Genomic DNA, 26,082 nt, shown 5'->3' on the forward strand with positions numbered 1-26,082 from the left:
TATACAACTTCTTGTGGCTGGGAGAAACATTTCCCAACGTCACTTTTGGAGAGGGTTTTCCTAACGAAGCAGAACTCCCAGCGCTGTCCCGTCCCTGCGTAGTTTGGCGATATTGTGCAGAGGATCTCCGGCTCCTGCCTCTCCTGCTCCCACCCCTCGCCCTCCTATGGCAATCCATGTGCCCAGGGGTGGGGGGAGACCAGCCCTCCTTTTATAAGCGTGGCCAGGCTGGCAGCAGTGACGGCAGGTTTGGCTTGCTCTGAGACACCCACCTGCCAATCCTTGGGGTCCCTGGGATGACCAAAGGAGGAATGGAGTCAGTGGAGGTGTTCACAACTGAAGGCAAAGGCAGGGGTTTGAAAGCCCAGAAGGAGTTCTTGCCTGGGGATGTCATCTTTGCAGAGCCAGCCTATGCAGCCGTGGTTTTTGACAGGTAAGAGAAAAGCACTTGTAAAACTCGGACCAAAAGTAATCTTGCCGCAAAATTTCATCCGGCTGTAGGAAAGTTTGGCGGTGCCTGGATGACATCAGAGAAGGGATCGGAGGGAAGTCAGAAGCACTTCTGGAAAGGCACATTCACAGCTCATAGTGAATGTCCTTCCCAGGGCTCAGATCAGCTTTTTCACGTTCAGGATGGTGCAGTTTCTGAGATGTGACCTTGCAAGGTGCTTGGTGTGCTCACCTTTTAGAAAAGCAGTGGAAGTTGCATGTATGCAGTGCCTCACAAAACCAGCCCCACACCACGCTGCAGAGAACTGCAGGAGGTAGGGTAATCCAGGTACAGGCAGCTCAGACTGACTTTGCTGAAGTCTCTGAGGGGTAATGCAGGATAAAAGTGAGTTCTATTGTGCTCTGCTCACTTGTACCATCCCCAGCTGCACTTGCAGCTGCATCACCCGCTGCCCTCAAACTAGGAGCTGGTGGGGATCAGTGAGTGACACTGTTTCTGTTAAAGAGAGTTAATATTTACAGCTGGCTGGGCTAACTGGAGACAAATGTCTGCTTTTGCTCTTTCATGAGACTGGTTTTAAATTTATGTTCACACTGATGTAGCCAGACTCTGAGTTCTGGTGCAAGGATATTTTTCTTTTCTTCTGCTTGTTTTATTCACAACATTCACTCAACCTGCACTGCTGATGTGGCTGGTAGGTGCCTACTTCAGCCCTTTGAATCAGTGAAGGTTCACTTAAATAACCTGGGGAGAAAAGATGCAAAGAACAGATTTCTATGTTGACCTCCATTAAAACCTCTGATACAAATGAAATTTCTTCAGCCTTATAACATGCTGAGAACAGAATGTTGCCCAAATTTTTAAACTGAGGACTTAGATGGCAGCTGAAGGTTTGATTCTGTGTTTAAGAAAGTTGTGTGTGTTCTTCAAGGGCATCATGGTGAGTCCTGAGACTGAATTTTTAGCCCCAAACAGCCAGTGATTTTAGTAAATACCCTGCACCCTAAACAGGGCTGTGAGCAACTCTGCTTAGCTGAGTTTTGTCGCTTAAACTAGCAAAGTCTGGGGCACAAGCAAAGGTTGTGCTGCTGTATTAACCCTGGTCATCTTGTAGCTGAAGCTGAGCAGTGCCACTGTGTGATCTGGCGGTAGCAGAGAATTGGATATTAAATGGGAAGAGGAAGAAATAAGGTTTTTTGGCTGTCTTTCATTCACTGTTTCTTTGTTCTTTAACTGTCAGTGAGTGAACATGGTTATGAATCTTTGCCATAACAGGAATGACACCTTTAGTTTTTATTTTAATATGTCATTGTAAGAGCTCACATTCAAAATGTAATTTTTCACTTTAAAATGCTGATTTCTTGAAGTCTTAATGCTGAGCTCAATTACAGGAGTTGATGACAAAATCATTTCTCCTTGATGTGTCCTTTTAGCTCTTCAGTTTTACTTCAGTTTCACTCATGTCACTAGCTGGAATTTTGTGGTGATTTGCTTCAGAAGGGCACATGGACAATTATTTCTCTTATATGCCTTATTAAAATACTTCTTTTTTTTTTTAAGCCACTGAAAACATTTTGACTTTTGATGGTGGCTTAAAAATATTTTTTCTTCTGTGTGAAACATTGCACCATGCATAGAGCAGAGCTGCCCATCAAATGTCACGTGTGTAATGTGAGATAAGGGCAGAAGCTATCACTGCATCTGCTCTTAGACTGTGTCTTAGGCTGAGGTTTCCAACAGAAAACCTCAGATGGGGAGAGGTGTGTTTCCCAGCTTCCCTCCCTTCCTCCCCAAGCTGGGCTTGTTTAGCTCCCAGAGGGCAGGTCCAGAGGTTAAGAGGCAAGAAGTCAGGGTAAACACAGCCCTTCTCTGCAACTGTTGTGCAATAATAATGGATTCTTACCCTCCTGTGACACCTTTCATCTCAAAGCACTGAATATGGGTCAGTGGTGAAACACAGTCCCAAAATCTCTGAAACAGACTAAATGCTTGTTTATTAGATCTTGGCAGGATATAATATATCTATATAGAGAGCTTGGCTGGGTATAAGATATATAATAGAAACACACATTTTTTTTTGTAGAAATTACCGTGATGCTTTTCTTACACACCCAGGGCTTTGGTTTTAAAGGTACCTTCTATTGCTGTGCCAGGGTGTTCAGTTCATCAAACTCCATCAAATTGATTGTTGTCAAAGAAGGGTTGTCTGCATCCTCATATTCTTTATTCCTGCAAGAATAAATCCACACCTGGCCACGGCAGCTGGTTTTACCCTATAAGATCTGCTGTTGTCTCTGCATGGATGAAGAGCCCAGTGAAGAGGCATGTGCTTTTCCCTGCCCACAAACACACGTGTATAGGTCCTAAAATTGCTGTTGAGTCTACACTATTAAAAATGGGAAGCCCAGAATCCAGAGTCCCTCATCCTAATTCAATTCAGTATCTCCCATGCCTTACTGAAAGCACTGTGTATGTGTACTGTGGAAAGAGGACTCGAAAATGAATGACTGCTGAGTTTAAGTTTTTGGCCCGGGCCCTACTAAATATGTGATCAGATTTTCCAAAGATCTCAGCTTTCTTTGTGCATAAAGACCACACAGGTGCACTAGAGTGCAGAGCTGGTCTTTACTTTGCAGTTCTTTGAAGAACTCAGTCCTTTGGAAAGTCTATTCCCAGGCTGTGGGTATTGAGACCCTGAAATCCTTCCCCTGATTTTGCTGCTGAAAGGTATATGGAAGGCAGCTGTAGTGCAGAGGCCACACAGTGATCTTCTGTATGGCTGCATAGGATGTGCAGGTGAAGCAAAGGCTTTTTTGAGATTAGCAGGAGCAGCTCTGCAGAGATACAACACCGTTGTGCTCTCTAGAACACAGCTTGAAATGGAAATCAGACTGGGATATCAGCCACAATTTACCTGGCCAATAACCAGATGGTCAAGTTCAAAGTCAGCAACAAGTTACACGTGGGAGCTTTGACAAGCTGCCAGGCAAATAAATGCCATTCCTGTACTTACCCAGAAAGCCAGGGCTGTTATCACTGCTGGTTACCTCCTCCACTGCTGGAGTTTGGAGGGGCTCTCCCATCAGCCCACTATGGATCCAATCCATCAGAGTACAGACTCCAACTTGACTTTTATGTGTAGATAGAGACAGATACCTAGACAGACAGATACATGTGAGGAGCTGTTGAAGTAATTTGGACCTGAGGCTGCCACCCAACTGCACTTTATTGATGTCTGCCTTTAAGCAAGAGGCTGAGTTTGAGGAAGTGTGGAGATTTTATTTTGCTAGGAAAAAGGAGAAATATTTTCTTTGACAAAACTCTATCATCAGGCAGAGCCTAACACTGGACATCTGTGTGCAGACAGGTGAATCCAACACTAAATGCTGATATAATCAGTAGAACTCTACATGTGCCATGAACACAGACATCCACCAATTGAGCTGAATGGCTTTCCAGACCCTGCTGAGTGTGGTGGTGGAATCTCTACTCAGACACTGGGGGTAGAGATGAGCACATTTAGGTGTCTGTATCTACAGGCTGCATCCCACCCTGGCATCCCCTGAAGGTCACAGGGACCCTGAAAGCCCCTAGAGTCATTAAGGGTGGTGAGGGCTTTTAATCTTCAGCCCAGTGATGGTCATCTGAGCAGCAGTTTCTTAAACACTGCCAGAGACTTTTCATCTAGAAGTATGTAAAACTCAAAGAAAAATGAGGTTCCTGTAAACACCAGCCAGCTCATAGTCAGATTTTAGGGCCAGAGTATGACTCACTAGGCTAACCCTGTTCACTGCAGGGGGGTTGGACTGGGACTAGGTGACCTTTAAAGGTCCCTTCCAACCCAAAGCATTCTGATTTTATGATCCTATAACTTAGTTGCTTAACACAGTGTATAGTTAGCATTGACTCCTGTCTCAACCCTGTTACTCCTACCTGAATGAGAGCAGGCTGCTTAAAAAAGTGGTGAATACTGATGGAAAAGGGGTGCAGAACTCTGTGATTTCCAGGATGAAGTGTAGACACAGCCTGATCTCTGATTCAGCCTTGCTGTTATCAGCTGAAATACTGCTCAGAAAACACCATCAGGCCTGTTTGCCCTGACATAGATGCAGAAAGCTGGAAATTAATCTTCTCAAGGATTTTTTGCTTTCGTTGGGGTAATTTTTCAATTTACAAAGGCCCTGAGCCATTCACTGAAGCTTTCTCTAATCCTTCCTCCCTCTTTGCTTTCTCCTGAAAGATGCCAGGTCTCCTTTCCTCCATCCCCTTCATGATGATGGCATTCCCAGTGCCTGGGCTCAATGTACTGTATGTGACCTTCTCCTCTGACACATCAGCTGGCTCTCAAGCCTGTAAGAGTTTACATTTCCTATAAGCAAGGGGATGCCTCATATGTCTCTGTCAGCCTTTTCCAAGAGAAGATTTTTTCTTTAACTGGCAGGATTTGAGGGACAGTGGTCAAGGAAAACAGTGTCATGTGCTGGAAAGCCAAGATCACCTGAAGATCTGCTTGATGAGTGATCTGCAAATTGATAAAAAACTCAGATCATGCAATTTTTGCATGTCTTTTTGATGTATGAAAGAAGCTGAAAACATTTTCCAAGGAAATGTGGGCAACTCTGTTATTGTAGTTAGGATGACCTAGAGATATAAGAAATCCAAAATTTTCCATAACAGCGTGACTGAAATTCTTTGAGCTGACACTGATAAAAACTGAGAGTTAATATGATTGTATTCACATTTTTAAAAAATATTCTGGGGTTTTATTTTTTATTACTATCTCATTGTTCAAAAGCTTAATTAAAACCTGGGAGAAAACCTAGCTTTCTAAAGAAAACCTCACCCACACCTCTAAGAAGGGGCTGGAAAATTTTGTAATGAAAAACTAAAAATAAAATAGTCAAAAATTAGTCTAAAATAAATCCTCCTCTCAAATCAGAAAAACTAGGCTATATCATCCCTGGTATTTTAAAGATGAAAGTACTAAACTCCAACTCCTTTTTAAAGGAGAAAACCCATTCTTATGCTAATGATTCATCTTTCGGTAGCAGGTGCATTTTCTTAGGCTGTTGTCTTTGATGAAATGTTACAGCCTCTGCTTTGAAAACCAAGGAGACTTTGCCTGCATCTTAAGCTGTTCTTATGCTGTTCTTTGTGGCAGACTGAGGAGAGAGATGCCCTGCCAAGCAATAAAAATGGGATTTAGGTGTGGGTTAGGTTTAGATGTGTGTATCATCTGTGATGTACAGAATAGCATGAACCCATGTTAAGCAGTTTGTGAGCTGCTCACTGTGTCTGTCAGCTACTTAATGAAATCCTCCACTGTTCTTTACACTAAAGCCATCTCACCTGGCTTTCCCAGGCCAGTGAATGAGATATTTTATATGCTGGATGGCAGATGTTTGGGCTGTGCATGTCTCAGAGATGAGGTTAATACATTTCCTGTGACAGTGTTCAGCCCTCTGTGATAGTGCTCAACCCTGGCAGGTCCAACAAACCTTAATCTGTCTGAATCCAATCCAAGCAGTGACAAGAGTTATTTGTTTCTTGTGCTTTCACTGCAAGCTGTGCTTGCAGGAGCCATGGTTTAGTTGTCAGTGCTGTGTTACCTCTTGAATTTGTGGGCTGGCATGTTGAACCACTGTTTTTGTCACTGTAGCTAAACTCAGGATCAGTTGCAGTTGTGTGTCTCACCTAAAGAAACACCACAGCACGTGAGCCCTTGAGAGTTCAGCTCGGTTGATGCTGGGGTGGGAGGCCAAGGAAACCTGAGGCTCCCCAGAAAGTCATTCAGTGAGTCAGACAGTGGCATCTGCCCTCTAAGTCAGTCCTAAATCCCTGACCTGGCAAGCTTGTGATGGGCTGGAGGCACCACTGTACTGAAGATCCTGCTTTTGGGCAGGGTGAGAACCAGTTCTCACTATGTGTGGAAGAGGGCAGTGATCACCCCAGAGGCTTGTGGTGTGCACTGACTGAGCAGAAACCAGTGGTGGTGTCCCTGTGATGAAGCAAGGGGCAGCAAGACCCAGAGGGTTCAAACCTCCAGGGTTCCTTGGTAGGTGCCACAGCAGAAGTCACCTCCCCAGGGTCCTCTCCAGGAGCTTTTAGTGCTGCTTGGCCATGCAGCATCCTGACTGCAGGGCTGCTCTCTGCCCTGCAGGGGAGATCTGGGATTCCTGGAACTGTTTTGGATTGTGTTAAACACTTTCTAGGCCAGACAGGGAAGGTTTTATAGACCAATGATTTCCACAAGCTGAGAGACTTTAAATTTAATCTCAGGCTGCTCCACTTGGAGAACCTTAACATTGCAGAGGGGATGAGAGAGGAGGCTGTGAAGCACTGCAAGCCTTTGGTGTCCTGAGTATCTCCAGGACAGGAGGAATCAGAACCCAGCCAAGGGAGAGCCCCACTTTGTCATTCCCTTTTGGGGCATCCAGCTCTGAGCTCCTCTGACACAGCAGGAGTTTGCACAACTGCCAAGGGGCACCTGGGGGATTTAGGTGCTTGCAGATGCTTAAGTAATGTTAGTTGAGGTTTTATGGAATAGATCTCAAATACTTGTGACTCCCGATTTTTTTATTGTGCCAAGACTTGAGCCCAGGCCTTTGGAGTCCTGATAACACACAGTATCAATAAATCCAGTCTTCTTTGAAAGTGTTTTGGGGCATGGAGGATCCCATAATGGTTTTGTAAGAGCTGCAGTATTTCTTACACTTGCTGGTCAGATTACCTGTGAGTAATTGTCTCTGCAGTTTCAATACCACAGGGGCTTTTCCTTTTCTTTCTCAGAAAGTCTTGTATAACTTTTTTGGTGCATTTCTGCATCTCCTCAGAAATGAGGGATTTCCAGAGCTGGTGGTAAATTCTGCCAGCCAGGTTTGCCTTGGAAAATCTGGATACCCCATGCACTAAACAGCAAAATGTGAAGTTAGCATTTCAGTATTTTTTTATTCTCAGGGAGCAAACTGAGGGGAGAGAAACGCCTGTTGTAGGACTTGGATTTTTCTGCACCATGTTCCCTTCCAACCTGTCATTCCTCTCTACAAGGAAACTTTATTTTTGCCTTCTGTCTGCCCTTAAAACACCCAGGTGGCAGAAGAGACCCCCATTCCCCATGTGAGATATCTCCCTGTGCTTCCTGGCACGACGTAGCCATGTGGGTTTTATCAGCTCTCTGGCTCTGCTTTGCCTTACAAGGAGTGTAATCTCTCTTGCACCTCTCTCCCTGACCTGACAGCTGACAGAGCACAGCCTCACATTTCTCACCAGCTTTCAGCTCTTCCATTTGACACAGTGGAGCTGGCTTCATCCCCCCTTCCCAGACATATTTCCCTCTGCCCCATCCCAGGTGCTTGCCTTGCATTGGGCTCCCTCCAGCACTGCTCACTTTCCTAAACCTCATTTTCCAGACCTCATTTTTGCACAAGGTTTTGTCTGATGTGGGTCATCCTGCTCTTAAATCAGTAGCCCTCTTTATCCTGCAAGAGCCAAGGCACAGGGTAAATTATGTCAGCAGCTCAGATAATATTTTCAGAGAAAAGAAATGCATTTTAAATTAACTGCTATATAGATATAAACATAAATATGCATATGTATGTGTGCACCTATATATAGGTATAGGTATAGTAGAGAGGAAGGACAATCTTTGGGTTGGATTCTCTGGGGCTGTGAGTCTGACTCCTGCTTGTGGCACATCCTCCTTATGGGATCATCAAGAATTTTATTTCCCCTTGCCTCAGTTTCCCCACTCTGCACTGAGCACAATTATAAATGTTCCTTTGATCATGAAGCCTCTGTGGTCCCTGAGCTTTTTGCAGTGAGCAGAACCTCGCTTCTGGCACCAGCAGTGGCTGAGTGATGAGAATTTAAATTCTCCTGTACTGTCAAGCCTGGCTGGAGGCCCAGATAAAGTGGGTGGTTGCCTGGAGAAGCAGACAGCTGGAGACACCAAATGAGGCAGTGAAAAGCCTTCTCTAGCAGCAAGGGGAAAGTCCCAAAATTTTTTGGACAGGAGACCAAAGTGTCTCCCCCTCCTTCTCAGTGAACTAAGTTCTAGGAGCAAAAGCTGGATAAATGAAGGGGCATATGGGGGAGGTTTCCACTCAGTCAGGGATCCTGGACATTCTCAGAGGGAGGATGTGAGGTCAGATTTCTTCATCAGCATCCTCCCATGGCCTTGGTTATAGTTACATGTATACAATTGTAGGATGCTTCTTGGAAATCCTGTTTTGAATCCCCCAAAGATGAAATACCCCTTTTGAAGGGGTCCCAGTTATTCCCTCACCATTTAACTTACAGCAACAGGCAAGACCACAGGGATTAAGCTGGGTGTTTCTCCATCCTCCCCAAAAATCTTGAGGGGTTCATTTTTGTGGTTGCAGGGAGCCCAGGGGTGCAAAGCAGGCAGGATCTTCACTGGGCAGAGCTGGCCCTCACTGATCCAAGGTGTCCTTCTGCCCTTGCAGCCTGACACACGTCATCTGCCACACCTGCTTCAAGCGGCAGGAGAGGCTGCACCGCTGCGGGCAGTGCAGGTTTGCCTATTACTGCGACAGGACCTGCCAGAGAGCAGCCTGGCTCAACCACAAAAACGAGTGCTCTGCCATCAAGAGGCATGGCAAGGCACCCACCGAAAACATCAGGTGAGAGCTGGCCCCTGTGACCTGGGAGAGATCAGAGCATCCCATGGCAAGGAAGAGCTGGGTGGTCTGATTTGGGCAAGGTGGAGGTGGGAGAAGGTTTAGGATAGGCCTGGAGCATCCCTGAGATAGGGAAGGTGTGTGGAAGAGCATCAGTGGTGCAAGAGATGTGTTCCTGTTTGGGATTTTTTGGTGCTGGGTCCTAAAAACTCTGAATGTGGTGAGGCAAACCCACCCGGGATGGTTTAGGAGGTGTGGGAAACTGGGGAGTAGGTGGGAAAGTGAAAGAGGAGATGGATTCTTCCCCAGTTTGCCTATAGGATACATTAATTTATCTTCACATTCTGGCTCCACCATAAAAAAATGAGAGTAATCCTCAAGGAAATGTGAGCAGCTTTGGAGGGCTGGGTACCTGGGGGTCTGTAGCACTTCTCCAGATGAGAACACAGGTGCTGGGACAAAACCCTGCATCTCTCTTACCTTCAGAAGGCTGGGGATGGTGACCATCCATCACCCATCTGAGCCCGTCTCAGTCAGTCTGCTGGCACACCATTCCCCCCCAGGAGATGAATTCTGATGGCTCTTTGTTCTCTCCTTGTGCTGTGACACCTGTGGCTGTCCCCTGGCAGGCTGGCTGCCCGCATCCTCTGGAAGATCGAGAGGGAGGGCAGTGGGCTGTCCGAGGGCTGCCTGGTGTCCATCGATGAGCTGCAGAACCACGTGGACAGCTTCGGCGAGGAGGAGAAGAAGGAGCTGCGCACTGATGTGGAGAGTTTCCTGGAGTTCTGGCCACCCCACTGCCAGCAGTTCGGGATGCAGTTCATCTCCCACATATTCGGGGTGGTATGTCAGAGGGGTGGGAGTGCAGATGGGGGAGGTTTGTAATGGCAGCTTTGGGGAGAAACTCTCCAGCTGGCCTGGTTAGAGGATGGCTGACTTCATCCCACTGCCCACCTGCTTCTCCCCTGCACTGACACTGGGGAATTGAGGCAGGGCAAGGGCAAGGGCTGAAACATTTTGTCTGTCTAGATGTGCAGACAAGTGGTTTGCTCAATCATAGGTGCTGCATTTTCATCACAAGTCCCACTGGGCATCTCTCTGCACCTGGGAGAGCTGAGAAAATACATTTTAAGTAAATACACCTAGAATAGATTTGAATATAGCATATCTGTTTTAGCAGATACATTAATGGCTATTAATATTGTGTGCATTAGATTTTTTATGTTGACATAATATATATATAATAAAATCAGTAAAAAATGGAAATACATTTAATAATATCCCCTATTATGTTGTTAACTATAAATTTTTTGTTCTCAATGTAGCAGAGAGGGAACTTCCAGTTCAGGCTGAGATGCTTTGCTCCCAGTGCTGGGTATCTCTGCATTACCCTCTCAGCTCCCAACACTGCCAAGAGGAGACACAGGTTCTGCTCACCCCCCTGCCAGTGACCTTTGCCACTCCCAGTACAGGGAGAGGACACAGCATGCTTTGGTAGCCACACCACAAAGAAAATCCAGTCCACTGGACATAGGGAGACCCTATGTGCTAGAGACCAGCACAGCTTGTCTGTGGAGAAGCAATGAAGTACAGAAAAACTACAGAATCAGTTCACAAAGGAAATAAAACTATCAACAGCATAAAATAATCAGTAGCTGAGTTAATGAGTTCCTTTGGTTTATCCTATCACATTTTCTCTTTGCAGACATTTCCATTATTTGTGTTTGTGACTGTTCTGTTCATATGTGATAATAGTGTATCATCTATAAAAGTGAACTAATTCATTCTTGGAATATATGTCATGCAAAAGTAGTCATTCTGAAAATTCACAGCAAAGAGTAGCAGCTGTTTTTTATGAGCTTTGAGGGAAACCCAGAAAATATGACCAGGTTGAACATGGCAGGTTAATTTCTAACTGATAGCTGTTTTCACGAGTGTGAACTTTGCTTTCTGCTTGAATTGCCTCAAAATAATTTTCCTCTGATCTTTTTCTGTATTATTTTCAGGAACCAAGTATAAGGAAACCAATGTATGGCCAAACCAAGTTTATCTTAGGCATCCCAAGTGAACACTGATAGCAAACATTCTGTAACATTGACTCAGCTCTGCCCTGGTCCCTCTGCATGAGTCCTGCATTGCTTCTCTTCTCATGTTTTATCCTGACTGGAGCATTTCAGCTTTTTCTCCTTTAACACTTCTTCCTGCCTGTGTTTTGGGACTAGATCAGCTGCAATGGCTTTACCCTCAGTGACCAAAGAGGACTGCAAGCTGTTGGTGTGGGAATCTTCCCCAACCTCTGCCAGGCCAACCACGACTGCTGGCCCAACTGTACTGTCGTCTTCAACAATGGCAAGTGAGTGGATTTTGTTCCTTTGGTGTAGCAGGGATGCATCCTAACAGCCAACTCAGCAGGCTCTGCCACCCCTCAGTGTCAGCTCTCTTCCCCAGAAAACCTACTCATTCTTATTTCCTTCTCTAACTCAGAAAAAAATCCCTAAACAGTATTTTCTTGCTAAAGACAAATTGGTTTATCTCCTTGTTGTTTAAAAAATTGTCATCTGATGCACTAACAAATGCATAAGACTTGACCCCAAATCCAGCAACCAGCAAAGAATTTTTCCCTGATTTCTTACGTAACTAGACTCAAACAGGTAGCTAAAGCAGTAAATAGCTATTTAACTCACCCCTTATATTGAAGCCTCATTTATAGATAGTTAAGGAGTAATTCCACTTAGGAAATTATTAAGGATTATGCCAAGTCCACAGTCCAAGAGTTTCTCCTAACTGAAGCTTGCAATCAGCTGTGTATCACCATCTGCTGGTGTGTTTATAACCATTCCTAACACAACCCCGGTTCGGTGAGAGTGTGCCATCTCAATTAATCACTGATTAACTCTATAGCAACGGGACCTTAATGACAGTTGTGATTGTTATCTGCAAGCAGAGTCACCTGAGAGTGCAGGATGCTCTCAGTCTCTGGGCATTTCCTATTCCCACCCAAGTCCTGTAAGAAAACCTCTGCAGGACGAGTGAGATGGGAAAAGATTCAGTGGGAAATGCAGGGTTGTTTTGCCAGTTCTGGGAGTGGAGGTAGCCCACAGGAGAGATGCTTTGCCCTTCCCAGTTTCCAGGCTATGACAGATATAAACTGCTGTTGATTCACAAACTTGCAGTGTGTGCAAAACATTAACTGTGGGAAATTGCTTGCCAAAAACTGCACAGCCACAGGATTTCTTCAAATCTTTCTGCTACTATTTCACAGCTACCTGTCTTCACTAAACTTTAGTGCTATAATTCAACCACCCCTCTTCCCCCCAGCCTCTCCTTTTTTAACTAACACTCCAATTATCACTGCTGGTTTTCCCTGATAAAACTACACCAACATTTACTAAGCAGCTGGTAAATGAGCCAAGAGAGAACAAAACTGCATTAGGATGATTACCTTGGTGGGAAATAGGGTCTGATCCAAAGTCAGGTTGGAGTCTGTACTCTGATATCCAGTTTTCCTGGATTGGATCCATAGTGGGCTGATGGGAGAGCCCCTCCAAACAGCTCCCAGCAGTGGAGGAGGTAACCAGCAGTGATAACAGCCCTGACTTTCTGGGTAAGTACAGGAATGGCATTTATTTGCCTGGCAGCTTGTCAAAGCTCCCACATGTATCTGGTTACTGACTTTAAACTTGACCATCTGGTTATTGGCCAGGTAAATTGTGGCTGATATCCCAGTCTGATTTCCATTTCAAGCTGTGTTCTAGAGAGCACAACTGCTGATGTCAGTGGAGACCTTTCTGTGCAGGAGATCCAGTCCCCTTGTTCCTGCCAAATGTCAGGAGCAGGTTTTGCACATTCCCTGACATAGACCACTCCTAAAATCACAGTGCCAGGGCAGTTCTCCACCAAATTCTCTATGGCCCTGTGACAGATGATGACAGTTTGACAGCTGCACATCAAAAGGGAAGGTCTCATGCAGTGCCAGGCACAGGGAACCCCCTTGTCTCCTGTCAGTACAATGTCCAGTGCTAAGCCATGTACCCATTTTTTTTGTTGTTGTACTTGTACATGTGTAAACTGCAGATGTTTGTTTTGTCTTTCAGTCATGAGGCTGTAAGATCAATGTTCCACACACAGATGAGGTGGGTCGGTCTTGAAAGCATCATTCTCCTCCATTACCCTGTACCCCTCATGCCCTGTGTTTAATGGAAAAGATGCAAAGACCCCACTGGGCTCCCTCTGTTTATTCCAACTTTCACTTTTCCTGTTTTCTAAACTTCTCCTCTTCCCCTGTGTAAAGCCCCACTAAACCCAAACCTCACTTAACTCTGCATTTTGTAAATTAAAATGATAGTGGTAATACTGTGACTGTCTTCCCCAGGGTGAATTCCCTCCCTGCCTTCCCACCCTCTCCCTTGGCTTCCTCCCTGTCAGAATTTCCCTTCTCTACTTCTCATTTCTCCTCCCCTGACCATGGCAAGAGCATGAAAGTCAGAACAAGGTCTTGCTAATCTTGTACAGCCCAAAATAAAACCTTGCATATTAGGAGATGAGAAATGAATGTGTAACTGACATACTAAATACTCCATGTTCCTCCTGCAACAAACTGTGCCCGAGGAATGTGTCACTTACAGTAGCAGTACCATGAGATGTAGGTTTCAGTTCCTTTTTATTGTAATCCATGATTAATGTTCCACCTTTTAATGATGCCACTGTTACCTGATCCAAACCAAATAAATCACAAAATTACGTGCAAAAAAAAAAAAAGTCTTTGCTTAACTCATGACATTTGGTATATTATAGTCAGTGTTCTTAAGGGGACACTGTAGTCTTTAAAATTTAATTTCAAGCAGGCATGCATTTTCCTCAAAGAAGATGTGAAATACATTTGAAGTATTCAGCACTTCTTCACCACTGAATCTTACTCAGTACATTATGGATAGGGCCATAAAAAAGGAGGAAAAGAGTTTCACTTCTGATTAGAATTGCTATTTGGGGCAATTTGAGTTTTGAGCTATCGGGCACTCGCTGTGCCTGCACATGCAGCTACCAAGGTCCCTGCTGCTCGTGGCAGACACTGGGGAAAGAGCCCATGCCAAGCTCAGTGGTGTGCTCCTGGCTGACAGTGTCTCTTTAACTACAGTATTTAAAATATGCCATGTGTTTCCTGGCCTACCCCAAAGGCAATCAATCCCCTCCACACAAGGGATGGCTGCTTAAAATACCCCTACGGTGCTTGGGCTATCAGGGGCATCATGAAAGTCAGAGGCTTGATTTTGCTTCTTTGGTTGCATGACTCACTTTAATGAGGATCCTGTGGAGTGTGAAGAGGAATGTTTATATGTGTAAACTTTTCAGAGGGGAATTTCTCCTTTTTGTGCACTTTTTCTCCTGGAGTAGCTGGTTGCACCTTTGTCTGGCATTTTCCTGTGGTTGTGACATAACTAATGATGCCCTTCATGACAGTGGCATGTTTGGTGATAAATTTTGTATGAAATATGTTGCTGATATGGCAACACCCAGAGAAGATCAAGACCAGCCTTGGAGAAGAATTTTGACAGCAGCTTTACCAGAGCTGGAAGACTCAGAGCTACGCCCTTGGTACTGAGAGCCTGTGACAGGAATTCCAAGGGAATTAGAAGGAAATTACAGGAGAATTAAAATCCCTTTGCAAAAACATGATCACACAAAATAATGTCCTCCCCAAAATGCTTACTTTTAAAGCACCTGGTGATACCTGTGAGTGCTCTGCCACCTCTACCTTTAGTGAGGCTTTTGTTGGGTTCCACCTAGAGCACCTCATGTTCAGGGGGGAGCCAGCAGGTCCCCCCCAGGTCCATCTCAGGGCAGACATGTACATTAAACACACTGTTGAGCTCACTAGGAGTTGGAGAGGAGGTTGATACAAAAGAACCACCTCACAGTTGGCATTTGATGGATTTTTTTTCCCCATTCTGGCCAAATTCTTTAGTCAGTTGTGCCCATTTAGCCCCTACTGCTGAGAGATCGACCAGAGTAACTGGGAGATTCACTATGTAGAGTGAAACAGCAAGAGAATTGTTCTGAATCTCCACATTATTAAAGACCTCTTACAGGAAATGACACAAGGGAAAGGCAAGTACAAAGGTCTGGCTTTCCAAATCCCATCATCAGGGGCTTGCCATGGATTTCGGTAACAGTGATTGGCAATTGAATTGTGGTAATTATTCAAATGAGCTATTTAAAAATAGACTCTGTCCAGATAATAATTTCTCAGCTTTTATGTGGAAATGCATGAATAGGGTGAGGGCATCTCTTATGCAGCACCCAGAGGGAATTTCTCTTAACTTTTCAAAGTGAAAATGATACCGAAGGCAGCAGAGCTCGGGATCTGGGAGTATAGCCAGGGGTGTGTGGGTAGCATGCAAAGCAGTTCTTAAAAAAAGACCCAAAATCCAAACTCAGCATTTTGGTGTGTGCTTCTGATCTCAATGTTTTTTTCTTCTGGTGATATCTCCTGCAACAAACTAAAGGCTGATGTGTAGGTCCAACCCCCATATGGCTAAAGTAATGGAGCCATAACCTCTTCATAGCTCAGACCTTTACATATCCCTGCCAAGGACTTGTAGAGGGGCAGGAAAAACTGGTGTGGCTGTGTTCTTGCTCTGTACTCAGTTAACCAGAGTGAATCACCTCTGCCCTGCCTCCCTGAGGAGTTAAAGCAGTGCCTTAGGGCGAGGGCTCACCTCTGCAAGGCAGGGCAGGCAGGATTTGTCCCTGATGGCTCTGAGGCTGCACTTGTGCTTCTGCTGCTTCTCCAAATGCACATCCCATCTCCTCTGCCCTCAGGATCGAGCTGCGGGCCCTGAACAAGATTTCTCCGGGGGATGAGCTGACTGTTTCCTACGTGGATTTCCTCAGCCTGAGCGAGGAGCGGCGCAAGCAGCTGAAGAAGCAATATTACTTCGACTGCACGTGCGAGCACTGCAAGAAACAGCTCAAGGATGACCTGATGCTGGCAGTGAAGGCAGGGGAAAGCAAGGTATGGTTTGTCCTGCAGTGTCCAAACCCAGTGGTGGCTGCATCTCCTCTACCAAGGCATCTGTGGGTCTCTAGGACTGTGGTTTCTCAGCACAGAGACACTCTCGATAGGAACAGAGTCAGATTTTGGCAAAAGTATGACTAACACCAATGCAAAAAAATGAGAACAGAACTGAACCTTGACTGGGCACAACACCAATTCAAGCCCACCATGCAAGGCCAGCTTAATCCTTATTATGCAAGATAAGTACAGTTTTTAATTTAAAAAAGCCCCCAGAAGTTGACTTTAACCTTAAAGTCCATCAATAGACAGAACACAAAAATATTGGAAAATTATTCCAGAGCTGAGAAAAATGCTGGCATTTAGATTGTGGTTGTATTTTTTTTTTTCTGAAAAGCTGCAAGGGAATCTACATTTTGAGCACAGAAAGAGAAATGTGTTGCAGGTGATCCATGGTGACAGGACTAACGAGTGCTGCTGAAACTCCACGGTTTGTATCATCACACTGGCTCCAGGAATGTGGGAAGCCTGAACTTCCTCTTTGCAAAGGCCTATCACAAGGAGTTTGCACCCTCACTTGACATTATTGCTTGCTTGTTGCAGGTAGAGCGACTGAGAGGAATTAACATTTTTAACTGCTCATTTTTAAGTAATCTTTCTTTTCCTTGGAGGTCTCACAAGGCATCAAGTAGAAGGGTATAAGGCTATGTCGTGCTGTTGGCAGTGGGATGTGTTGTTTGGTCAGCAGCTCCAGTTTATGAGTGTGCTGGCAGCTCTAAGAGTTTCTTTTTAGTTCCTTTGCCCAAGGATACAATTGCTCATAGGTTTTGTGCTCTCTGGCAGTGTTAGCTTGGGGGTTTCTACTCCTGCAAGCCTAATAAAGTCTGTAAGGGAAGGCAAAGCAAGCAGAGCAGTAAGTGTGTCATCAAGTCATTGACCTGCACTGTTGAGCCGTCACACCATGAATCAATCAGACACTTCAGCTCTGGGGATGATGTGGAGCAAGAGGGAAACAAAACAGAAAAGCTGGGATGAGGAAATGTGACCTCACAGAAGCAGTGCCACCAGGAGAGGCCCAGCGAGATGCAGCTTCCTGGGAAGGAGCACAGAACTCTGAGCCTCCCTCTCAGGAGGTGCCAGGAAGCCAAGCTCAGTCCTGTAACTCTTTCAGAGAAATGGCAGCCAGGAAAGGCTGGATATTGCAGAGAGTAAATCTCCCCTTCAGAAAGGTTTAGAGGAATAGTGCAGAGCTGATAAAAGGGCACTACCTTATGGGAGACAGGAGATGGGACTAGACGAGATCCTCTCCCTGCTGGGTCAAGTTCTTCTCTGGTGTGAAAGACCCTGCTATATAACCCCATTTTAAATTATCAAACTTCATCTTACAGCTAATCCTGACTACTGTACTTCTCCACTTATAATACAAAGCTGTCCCAGAGCTCAGTTCTCTGATGCAGAAGGTTTTTATCTGGCTTTCTGCAGGAGTATTTTTGAACACATTCACCGGTAGGCAGCGTTAAAAAAATCTCATTCTTCTTTCAACACCTGCTATCAAGCCTCGACTGAACAGTAAGACCATGAATCACAGAATGCTTTGGCTTGGAAGGGACCTTGCAGAACATCTCATTCCATCTGCCCTACCATGAGCAGGGATACTTTCCACTAGACGTGCACCATCCCCTTTTTGTGAGTATTAGAGGTGCTGCGCAGCACACAGCAGGAAAACATGCACTTCTGGGGGAATGTCCTCCACAGTCTGAAGTGTGTGCAAGGTGCATGATTTCAGCTATTAAAAATACACCCCATCCACAGACAATAAGTATCCAGGCTGACCTCACCCGCAGAACACGCTGGCTGTGTCACATTTCCTGAGCTCAGGCACGCTTGCCTGGGAGCAGCAGCGCTCACAGCTGCGTGGAAAAAGCGCCAGGAATACATGGGAGATCGACAGCTTCCATCCTCAACAGCTGCTGCAACCTCCAGCCCTTCACCCCTTCCAAAGAGTAGCAAAGTTCCCATTGTTTATAGTGGCAACTGACTTGGAAGTCTAGTGAAGGCAAGGGAGGATTTTTATTAGAGCCACTGTGGAAATGCCGTTTAAGGTCCCTATTCTGGGAGCCTTGAGTCAGACAGCGCAGCAATGTGATTTGCACTGACATTAACATCGCCTTTGGATGTGCTCTGTGCCCCAGGACACCCTGTGTGCTGCTCAGCTGCCTAACTCTGATTAGCTACAATAGCTTCAGCATAAGACTACAGAACAATAAATCATAACACAAATGTATCCATAAAGAGATAGGGGTAAATGGATCTGAAAACTGGGGTTTTTCTTCAGTACTAAACTTTGAAGAGGATTTCCCAACTAGATGAATTTCAATTCCTCAAAAGTCTGATCGAGCAGGTGTGGAAAAAAGACAATACGACAGTCTTACAGTCCTGCCTCCAAACCTTTGCATCCTTCATTGCAATGTTGGGACTCTGCTTTTAATCCACACCCAGAGGTCCTTCCTGGCTGCTGGCTCTGCTGTGTGTCTCCAGACCAGGCTCTTCCCAAAAACTCCCAGAGTCAAGTGACTGTGGGCTGATTTCAGATTTCCTCATTTATGAAAAGGAAGGTGATGATAGCTAGAATAGTTAGAAAATGCAAATTTGAAGGACTCAGAGAAGCAGAACATGAATGGTTGTGCTGGATATTGTGTTATATTTCATGTATTAGATACCATGTTATATAAAGGAAGAAAGAGGAGGCAGCTAATTATGAGCTCATTAGTGTTTTGCCAGGAGTTCCTAGATGTGCTTCATGTCTCTAAATGCATGGTGAAACACGAACTTCTTTGAGGTCTGCAGGAAAACACATTTCCCTATCTGGGTGCAGCAGAAATCTGAGCTCTGCCATCTAAGGTTATTTAGAACTAATGACAGCATTTCTCAGGGTAGGTAAAATTCAGGGATCTCTCCTATTCCACCAATCTCTCATTCAAGAGTCTCATTTCTCTCTAGCAGCTGCACTAAGAGCACCTGATACTCACCAGCTGGGGGCTTTCACAGCCTCTTGGGTATCTCATGAGACCTCTCAGCTGCAGGGTGAATTCTGTCCCTTTTCCAGAGGGGAGGAGTGGCAGGGAGAGTTGAGGAACCTAGTCATGCATGGCAGAGGCACATGGCCACTACCCTGATGGGCAACACTCCCACTGAAGTCAGCAGGAACTTCTTCACCTTTTGACCTGGAACTGGGACCACTGCAGCCCATTTCAGCCTTGAGCAAGTCTGAGGGGCACACTGGTGTCTCCAAACACAGTAGGAAGTGGTGATGTGGGAAGCATCCCACTAAGCTGATTTGGACCAAGCATTCTTTCAGCCAATATATTCTGGTATGTGTGAGGCAGTGTATTTTCCTCATTGGTTTTGCTGCTGTTGTTGCCAGCCCTCTGCAGACACGGTGAAGGAGGTGATCCAGCTCTCCAAGGACACGCTGGAGAAGATCAACAAGGCCCGCATGGAGGGAAATTACCACGAGGTGAGTCCTGGTACTTCTGCTCTCTTTCTGCACACACAGTGCCCAGGAAAGGAGGCCTTGTCCCCCTCTAAATTCATTATCTATGGATAAAACAGCTAAAAAGCACAGCCATGGCTGAGGCATCCCAGACCAACTTCTTTTGTAGTGACAATGCAAGGAGAGTCTGGTGGCTTCCAGCACCTCTCACTGATACAGGTGTTGAACCCTGGCTCCTGGGTGAAACTCATGAGTTACAGGACAGAGGTAACAAGTCAGCTCTGCCAGGCAGCCTCACAAAAAGGACAGTGGGTTTGGGAGTGGAACAAGACCATCAGGGGTTTTGTGTTGATCTCTTCAGTGCCTTATGTTGCTCATTTGTTGGGTGTTGAGGATAGGTGTGTGGTTTGGGTGAACCATGTCCCACCTTGGAGCCCAAGCTACAAGGGCAACAGGTGAAAGAGCTCAAGTAATTCCCTTTTTTCTCACTCTTTTGCTCACACAGGAAATATTTAATTATTCTCCTCAGAGAGTACTCCAGTAAGGACCTCTGGGTTTTAACTGTCTCTGGGAAAAGGCTGAAGCCCCCTAGAACAGAAATCTGGACACTGACTCATGGCTAGGTCAGGCATGGAACAGTGGAGCTCTGTGTCTCCAGCCCCAAGGGGTCATTAGGAATATTCCTTGCATTGAATACTTTCAGGAGGCTGGGTGGATGGCATTGGGGTATAGGAGCCCCATGGGCACTTGGTGTCTGACAATACCCAGCCTCCCAGAGTCCTTCTTCTCCTGAGCAGTAGACATCACTTTTTCCTCACCAGTTTTATGAGCGTAACCCTGGGAGAGAAAGCTGTGAGTGCCAGTCATTTTCCTAGGCTGGTGTTTCTCAAAGCACATCCTCTCTTCCCCAACCTTCACAGAGGCTGGCTCAGCCTCTGGGGCTGGTGTGGACTGTGCAAACCACAGGGTCTTGGTGTGGCAGCTTCAGGCCCAAAGGTGCTTGGACTTACCCTTTCTCTCCCTGCTTGCTCCACACTCAGGTTGTGAAGCTGTGCCGTGACTGCCTGAAGAAACAGGAGCCTGTGCTGGGGGACACGAACATCTACCTGCTGAGAATCCTCAGCATTGCCTCCGAGGTGCTCTCCTACCTCCAGATGTTTGAGGAAGCAGCTGACTATGCCAAGAGGATGGTGGATGGCTACCTGTGCGTCTGTTCCCTACTTCTGGCAGCTCTCTGTGCTCGTGCCATGTTAAGCAGTGTGATACAGGAATAATTTTCTTAGTCTGCTCCCATCAGGGCAGTGGTGGTGAAATTCATATGGGGACCTTTTTGTACCACCAGACAGAGAGGGATCCCTTCTTAAATGCACACAGGCTCCCAAACACCTTGATTCACTAAACTGGAACTGGCAAATGGTTTAGGAACATCTTCCATGGGCCTTCTTGTTTTTCTCAGAAGCATCTCATGGCTGGCCTGATAGCAAGACACAGTGCCTGGGTGCAGGACAAAAGGGCTGTGACTGCAGGAGATGGCCTGTTCCCTGCACCCTGCAGGAAAGAGGGATCAAAGAGAAACCATGTCAAATGGCTGTCACTCAAGATAACCCCTCCCTCCTGAATAGTACATGGATTTTGTCTTGGCTTATATTGTCCCATGGTAAAAGCTTAGTGAGAATAAAGAAATTCAGATTTAGTTCACATAGATCCGGGGTAAGCCTCACATTAAAAATTATGTGCTTTATTATTACTGAAGTTTTATGACATGATTGATGAGTATTTAACAGAATGAGGGAAAAAAAATGAAAGAAAGAAAAATAATGGAAACTGTAGAGAAGAGAGAAAAACCTAATTCATCATCTCAGTCACTCTCCTGCTGAGGGCATCTCATACTCATTACTTGTCTTTTTGGTCATTTCTACCCCAAAAGACCTGTTATGTTTTGTTCCTTTGCAGAGGGGTGACAGTCACCTCCCTGGCTTGCAGGCCTAAAAAGCAACTTCATGTCCCAGCCCTGGCACTGAGCTAATTGACTGAGAGAAAATTCCTCCCTCTCTGTTACTCAGTTTTTCAGATCATGGTGAGGACCTTGGTAGATTCCTTTCTTGCTTTAAGTGCCAATTCAAAATTCCAAAGTAGCCCTTGAAGGCAGGTTTTCAGCTAAGTCCAAGCAGCTTCTAACTCTGCTTCAGCTTTTAAAGCTGGATACAGAGGAGAGGTTTCATTTTTCCCACCTTAGCCACGGAAAACTCCCAGATGAAGAGATGCATCTGGAGAGGGTGAGATGAACATTTCTGGGGTTTCTGGATCCACCTGTTTCTCTTCCAGTTTTGAATGAGAAACTGCTGCTTGTTGCATTGTTACCCCACTAAGTATGCTGAGCTGGTGCCAGCTGGGCTGAAGGGTCAGATCTCTGTTCTGTTTGTACCAAAATACTGACAATGTTATCTTGGCATGAGATGACAGAGCTTGGCTCTCTCCAAGCCAGGTGTTGAACTTTCCCAGTTCACATCCCATCTTTCACAACTCATGTCCCCATAAAGCTCTGTCCTTGAGTAATGTGTCCTTGCCCCTTTCTAAGAAGGGCACATTTCGGGGGCACTGGCTGCAACAGGCTCTTAACTGAGTAAACAATCTGCTCTTTGGCAAGCGTATCATGTCAGTGACACTTTTGGGAACCCAGATTTCTCCTGAACTAAAATGACCCAATGTTTTTCCAGAAAAATTTACCATCCCAACAACGCGCAGCTGGGGATGGCCGTGATGCGGGCGGGAGTGACTCACTGGCACGCTGGCCTCATTGAAGCTGGCCACGGCTTGATTTGTAAAGCCTATGCCATTCTCCTGATAACCCACGGACCTTCCCACCCAATTACCAAAGACCTGGAGGTAGGTGTCATCTCTTGTCTTGTCTCTGCTCTCCATCTGGGAAAGATTGCAGTCAGGGTGTAGAAACAACCACTCATAAGAGCTCAGAGATGTATTAAGTGCTGACTGCTTCTTACTAGTGCTGTGGTTATATCTAGATTATGTTACATTCTGCTGGGAAATGCATGTCCTTTCTTATTGGAAATTTTCATCCCTGAAAAACAGCTTTTATTCTGCATCAGAACATATATGAGAAATGGCAGCAGAGCCCCTGAATCTTCTTTGAAATTGCTGTGCCAAAAGACAGAGTCCCCCCATTCTTCCAACAAGGCTGATTTCATTGCTCTGGGGTGGATGACATTGCAATTTGAGTATATGAAATTACATGTGGTGGATGTGCCCAGTTTACCACCTGATTTTCTTTATTGGTGTCCATTCTTCTTTATTTCCCACTCGTTCTCAGCAGCAGTGTATTTTTCCTCAGATGACTGATAGATGCATTTCCCAGCTTAGAGTCAAGAGTGGAGATCTCAGGCAATTACATCTGCTCAGATGTGAGGAATTATTTACAATTGCAGCTGGGGATCTATAATTTCTTTAGTCCCCTAATTCACTTCATGTGACCTGTTTACTGTATAGCATTCTCCTTTATTACCCCCAAAATATTATAGGATATCAGATGAAATCCTTTATTGATGTCTTAGTCCCCATATAGCAAAGCTATAACCTTTATTGATGCACTTTTATGTCTTCAGAATCATTAATATCTACTACCTAAAGCAAACCTGTTAACTGTTTCCATATATGTAGCAAAGGAAGAGACACAGCACCCCCATTTCTGTGTTTCTCTTTACATTTTAGGAAGAACATAATGGAAATATTGCACATGCTCCTCTCTGTGCTCCTAAACAAAGGGTTAAATAAACACACAGGTGTAAAAATATATCCTGGAATCTCTTCTGATCCTCTGCTATAATGCAGCACTAGGAATGACTGCTGATGATGAATCCTGGGCTATAAAGAGTGCAACTGTGGGACTGAGCCACCCTCTTCTCCCACTTGAGGTGATTCCCACCCTGGTGATGGGCCACCCCAAGGGCCAGGCGCAGGGTGTGGATGGGAAGTGCACTCATTTCCTGGCTCTGCACAGCATCACCTCTAGGCCCTGCTATTTTGGGGGCATGAGGCTTCCCAGTAGCCTGTGGAAAATCGGGATGTGGGAAAGGCTGATGCCTCCTTCAGTACACAGGCAAATGAGAAAGGAGCAGAGTATCTGTGTCCAGTCAGCTTTGGTGCTGCTGGTGGGACACAGAGGGCAAGGTGCCTCAGTCACTGCATGGCCTAGGACATCCCCTGGGGACAGTGCCCGATATTGGCAGTGTTTGATTCACCTGCTTCGAGGTCCCCTGTGTCACAGGGGCTGTAACCTGCTGTGTCCCTCAGGTCATGCGTGTGCAGACGGAGATGGAGCTGCGCATGTTCCAGCAGAACGAGTTCATGTATTACAAGATGAGGGAAGCTGCCCTCAAGAACCAGAAGATCCAAGTCATGCCTGAACCCAGCAATGAGAACGCACCAAGCCTCTTCCACAAAAAGGAATAAACCTGGAGCTTGACACCGATTCATGCCTGCAGGGTGACACCACCTGTGGCACTTCCAAACACTGGGAATGTGATAGAGCAGAGTGATATATCCACAAGGGTTGCTTCCAGTGGCACAAGTCTGACAGCGTGGACCTGCTGGGGGAGCATCCTGAAAACGCTTCTGAGGGCTTAAAGCAGAAGATGTCCTGGCAGAAACAAGATCCCTTTTCTATCACTAAGGCATTAAATAATCAAAGCAAAATACCCTGTTATAAAATTATTTACATTTTTATTGGAAGCCTGTTTCTCTCTACACGTGTCCTGATTCTGAATTTCTTTGTTAAATTTTGACTGATTTTTCCTAGGGGGTTCTACCACTTCCTTGGGATGACATAATTTCTTTCCAGTGGTGGCCATGGGATGATAGAAGTGGGAAGCCAGTTCCAAGAAGCGTCATGTACACCTGTGGGCAATGAATACAAACTGAAGAAGACCCACAGATGGTATTTTGTGTTAAATGATATTTTTCTGATGAAAAATTGCTGGAAAATGATTTTGGAGCTGACACAGGTGCAACATCAAACTGGAGGCCATTTACAAGTGAGACTAACTGGAATCCCTACATCGAGATAAATTAATTGGGATAAATTATAATCCTTAGTTAGAAATCAGAAAATGTCTGCAGTGATGGACATGGGGCCATGCCAGAAGCCAGTGCTATAGCTCGGTGCACTGGCTGTGCTAATTGTTCTAACTGGACAAGCAGTTTCCAGGGAGGGAAATCCACCCTTGTTCATATTTAGGGTGAGCTGGGGGCTCTGATGCATTAAAACACCTGCCTTTTAACTTAGGTGTTTAAGATTCAATGGCCCATTAACAGAAGATATCCCCCTGGAGGGAGGATGGGTCCTGGAAGAGATAAAGAACACTGCCCTACCTGGTTTTAACAGATGGTAATACAATACATACTTTTGGTTATATTTTGCATTGCAACCCAAGACAAATGGCTAAAGATGAATTTCTAGATAAAAAAAGATATTCATAGTATTTGTTGTCTGCCCATATGTCTCAAAATCCAACTGATTTCCTGCAGACTTTCAGTAGCAGCCAGGAGAGGAAAAGGTTTATTCAAGAATCCCCTACTTGCTCCTCAGCACAACAGCAAGAAAACAAAGCCAGGGCTTTTCCTCTGACATTTCTCAGTGATTTAGCTGATGATTTTCTAGATCTGATTGCACTAAAGACCAACATCTGCTTTTCAGGCACTGTTCAGCTAAACCTTTCCATTTGTCTGTAGGTGCCTCTGCTGCCCTGTGTGATAATCCATATTAGTTCAGTTCTTGGCATGAGGATCAATGTTGATCTATAATATGAAAAGCCTTCCTGGGCCGAGAGGAGTCCTGGCACCAGCCTTAGAAAAGGCAGATAAGAGGGAAGAGTTTCCTGTGTGCAGCAGGAAACCATATCTCCATTTGGCCTGAAGTGCCAAGCAAGAGTACAGGAGATGACATCTGTCTACACTGTGAACATCCAGCCCATCTCCTACCAGGAGGGACACCTGTATTTCACCCTGGAAGAAGTGTTTAATTCCATTTCAACCCAATTAATTTGGATTAATTAATTAATTAGGATAGATTAATTAATCCATTTCAACCCAATTTATCAAGTGCAGCTTGGGGTGAAGCACACACTGGATACCTGAAAGCAGTTGTGACCCTCCTGCTGGTGGGAAGGGGTGGGGAGGAGATGGGGATGGGGTGGCTAGAGCCTATAGGGCTGGATTCTACTGCAGAGGTGTGAGGATGAAGACAGCAGCTGGTAGCCTGTGCTGGTTTCTTTTCCAAGGCAGCTTTCCAAACAGGATCACTGCTGCTTCCTTGACTCCACCTAAACCACCCCAAATTCTTTGGCCCTGCTGGTCACTCTGATCACTTTGGCCATGTCTGTAAGGAAAGGGAAGAGAGTCCTTTTCCGGCCCAGTGCTCCTCAGCCCAGATCAGCTGTGGGTGCAGAACCCACCAGGTCACCCCCAGCAGGAT

At 45.5% G+C, this 26,082-nt stretch overlaps 1 protein-coding gene across 3 annotated transcripts; it reads left to right on the top strand.

Moving 5' to 3' along the window:
- On the top strand, window positions 1-24,335 carry SMYD1 (SET and MYND domain containing 1). 3 transcript variants are annotated; one of them, XM_058837342.1, is made up of 10 exons: window positions 1-433; window positions 8,917-9,093; window positions 9,720-9,933; window positions 11,313-11,443; window positions 13,185-13,223; window positions 15,910-16,102; window positions 19,527-19,619; window positions 20,636-20,799; window positions 22,313-22,481; window positions 23,904-24,335. In XM_058837342.1, exons 1-10 carry the CDS (start codon window positions 297-299, stop codon window positions 24,060-24,062), a joined length of 1,476 nt encoding a protein of 491 aa, XP_058693325.1. In that variant the 5' UTR covers window positions 1-296; the 3' UTR covers window positions 24,063-24,335. The 3 variants fall into 3 exon arrangements, with proteins under 3 accessions (XP_058693325.1, XP_058693327.1, XP_058693326.1); XM_058837344.1 differs by lacking the exon at window positions 8,917-9,093; XM_058837343.1 differs by lacking the exon at window positions 13,185-13,223 and having other exon boundaries at window positions 2-433.
- The last annotated feature ends 1,747 nt before the right edge of the window (window positions 24,336-26,082 follow it).

This window comes from Poecile atricapillus, chromosome 4 (assembly GCF_030490865.1).
Source record: "Poecile atricapillus isolate bPoeAtr1 chromosome 4, bPoeAtr1.hap1, whole genome shotgun sequence".
Lineage (NCBI taxonomy): Eukaryota > Metazoa > Chordata > Aves > Passeriformes > Paridae > Poecile > Poecile atricapillus.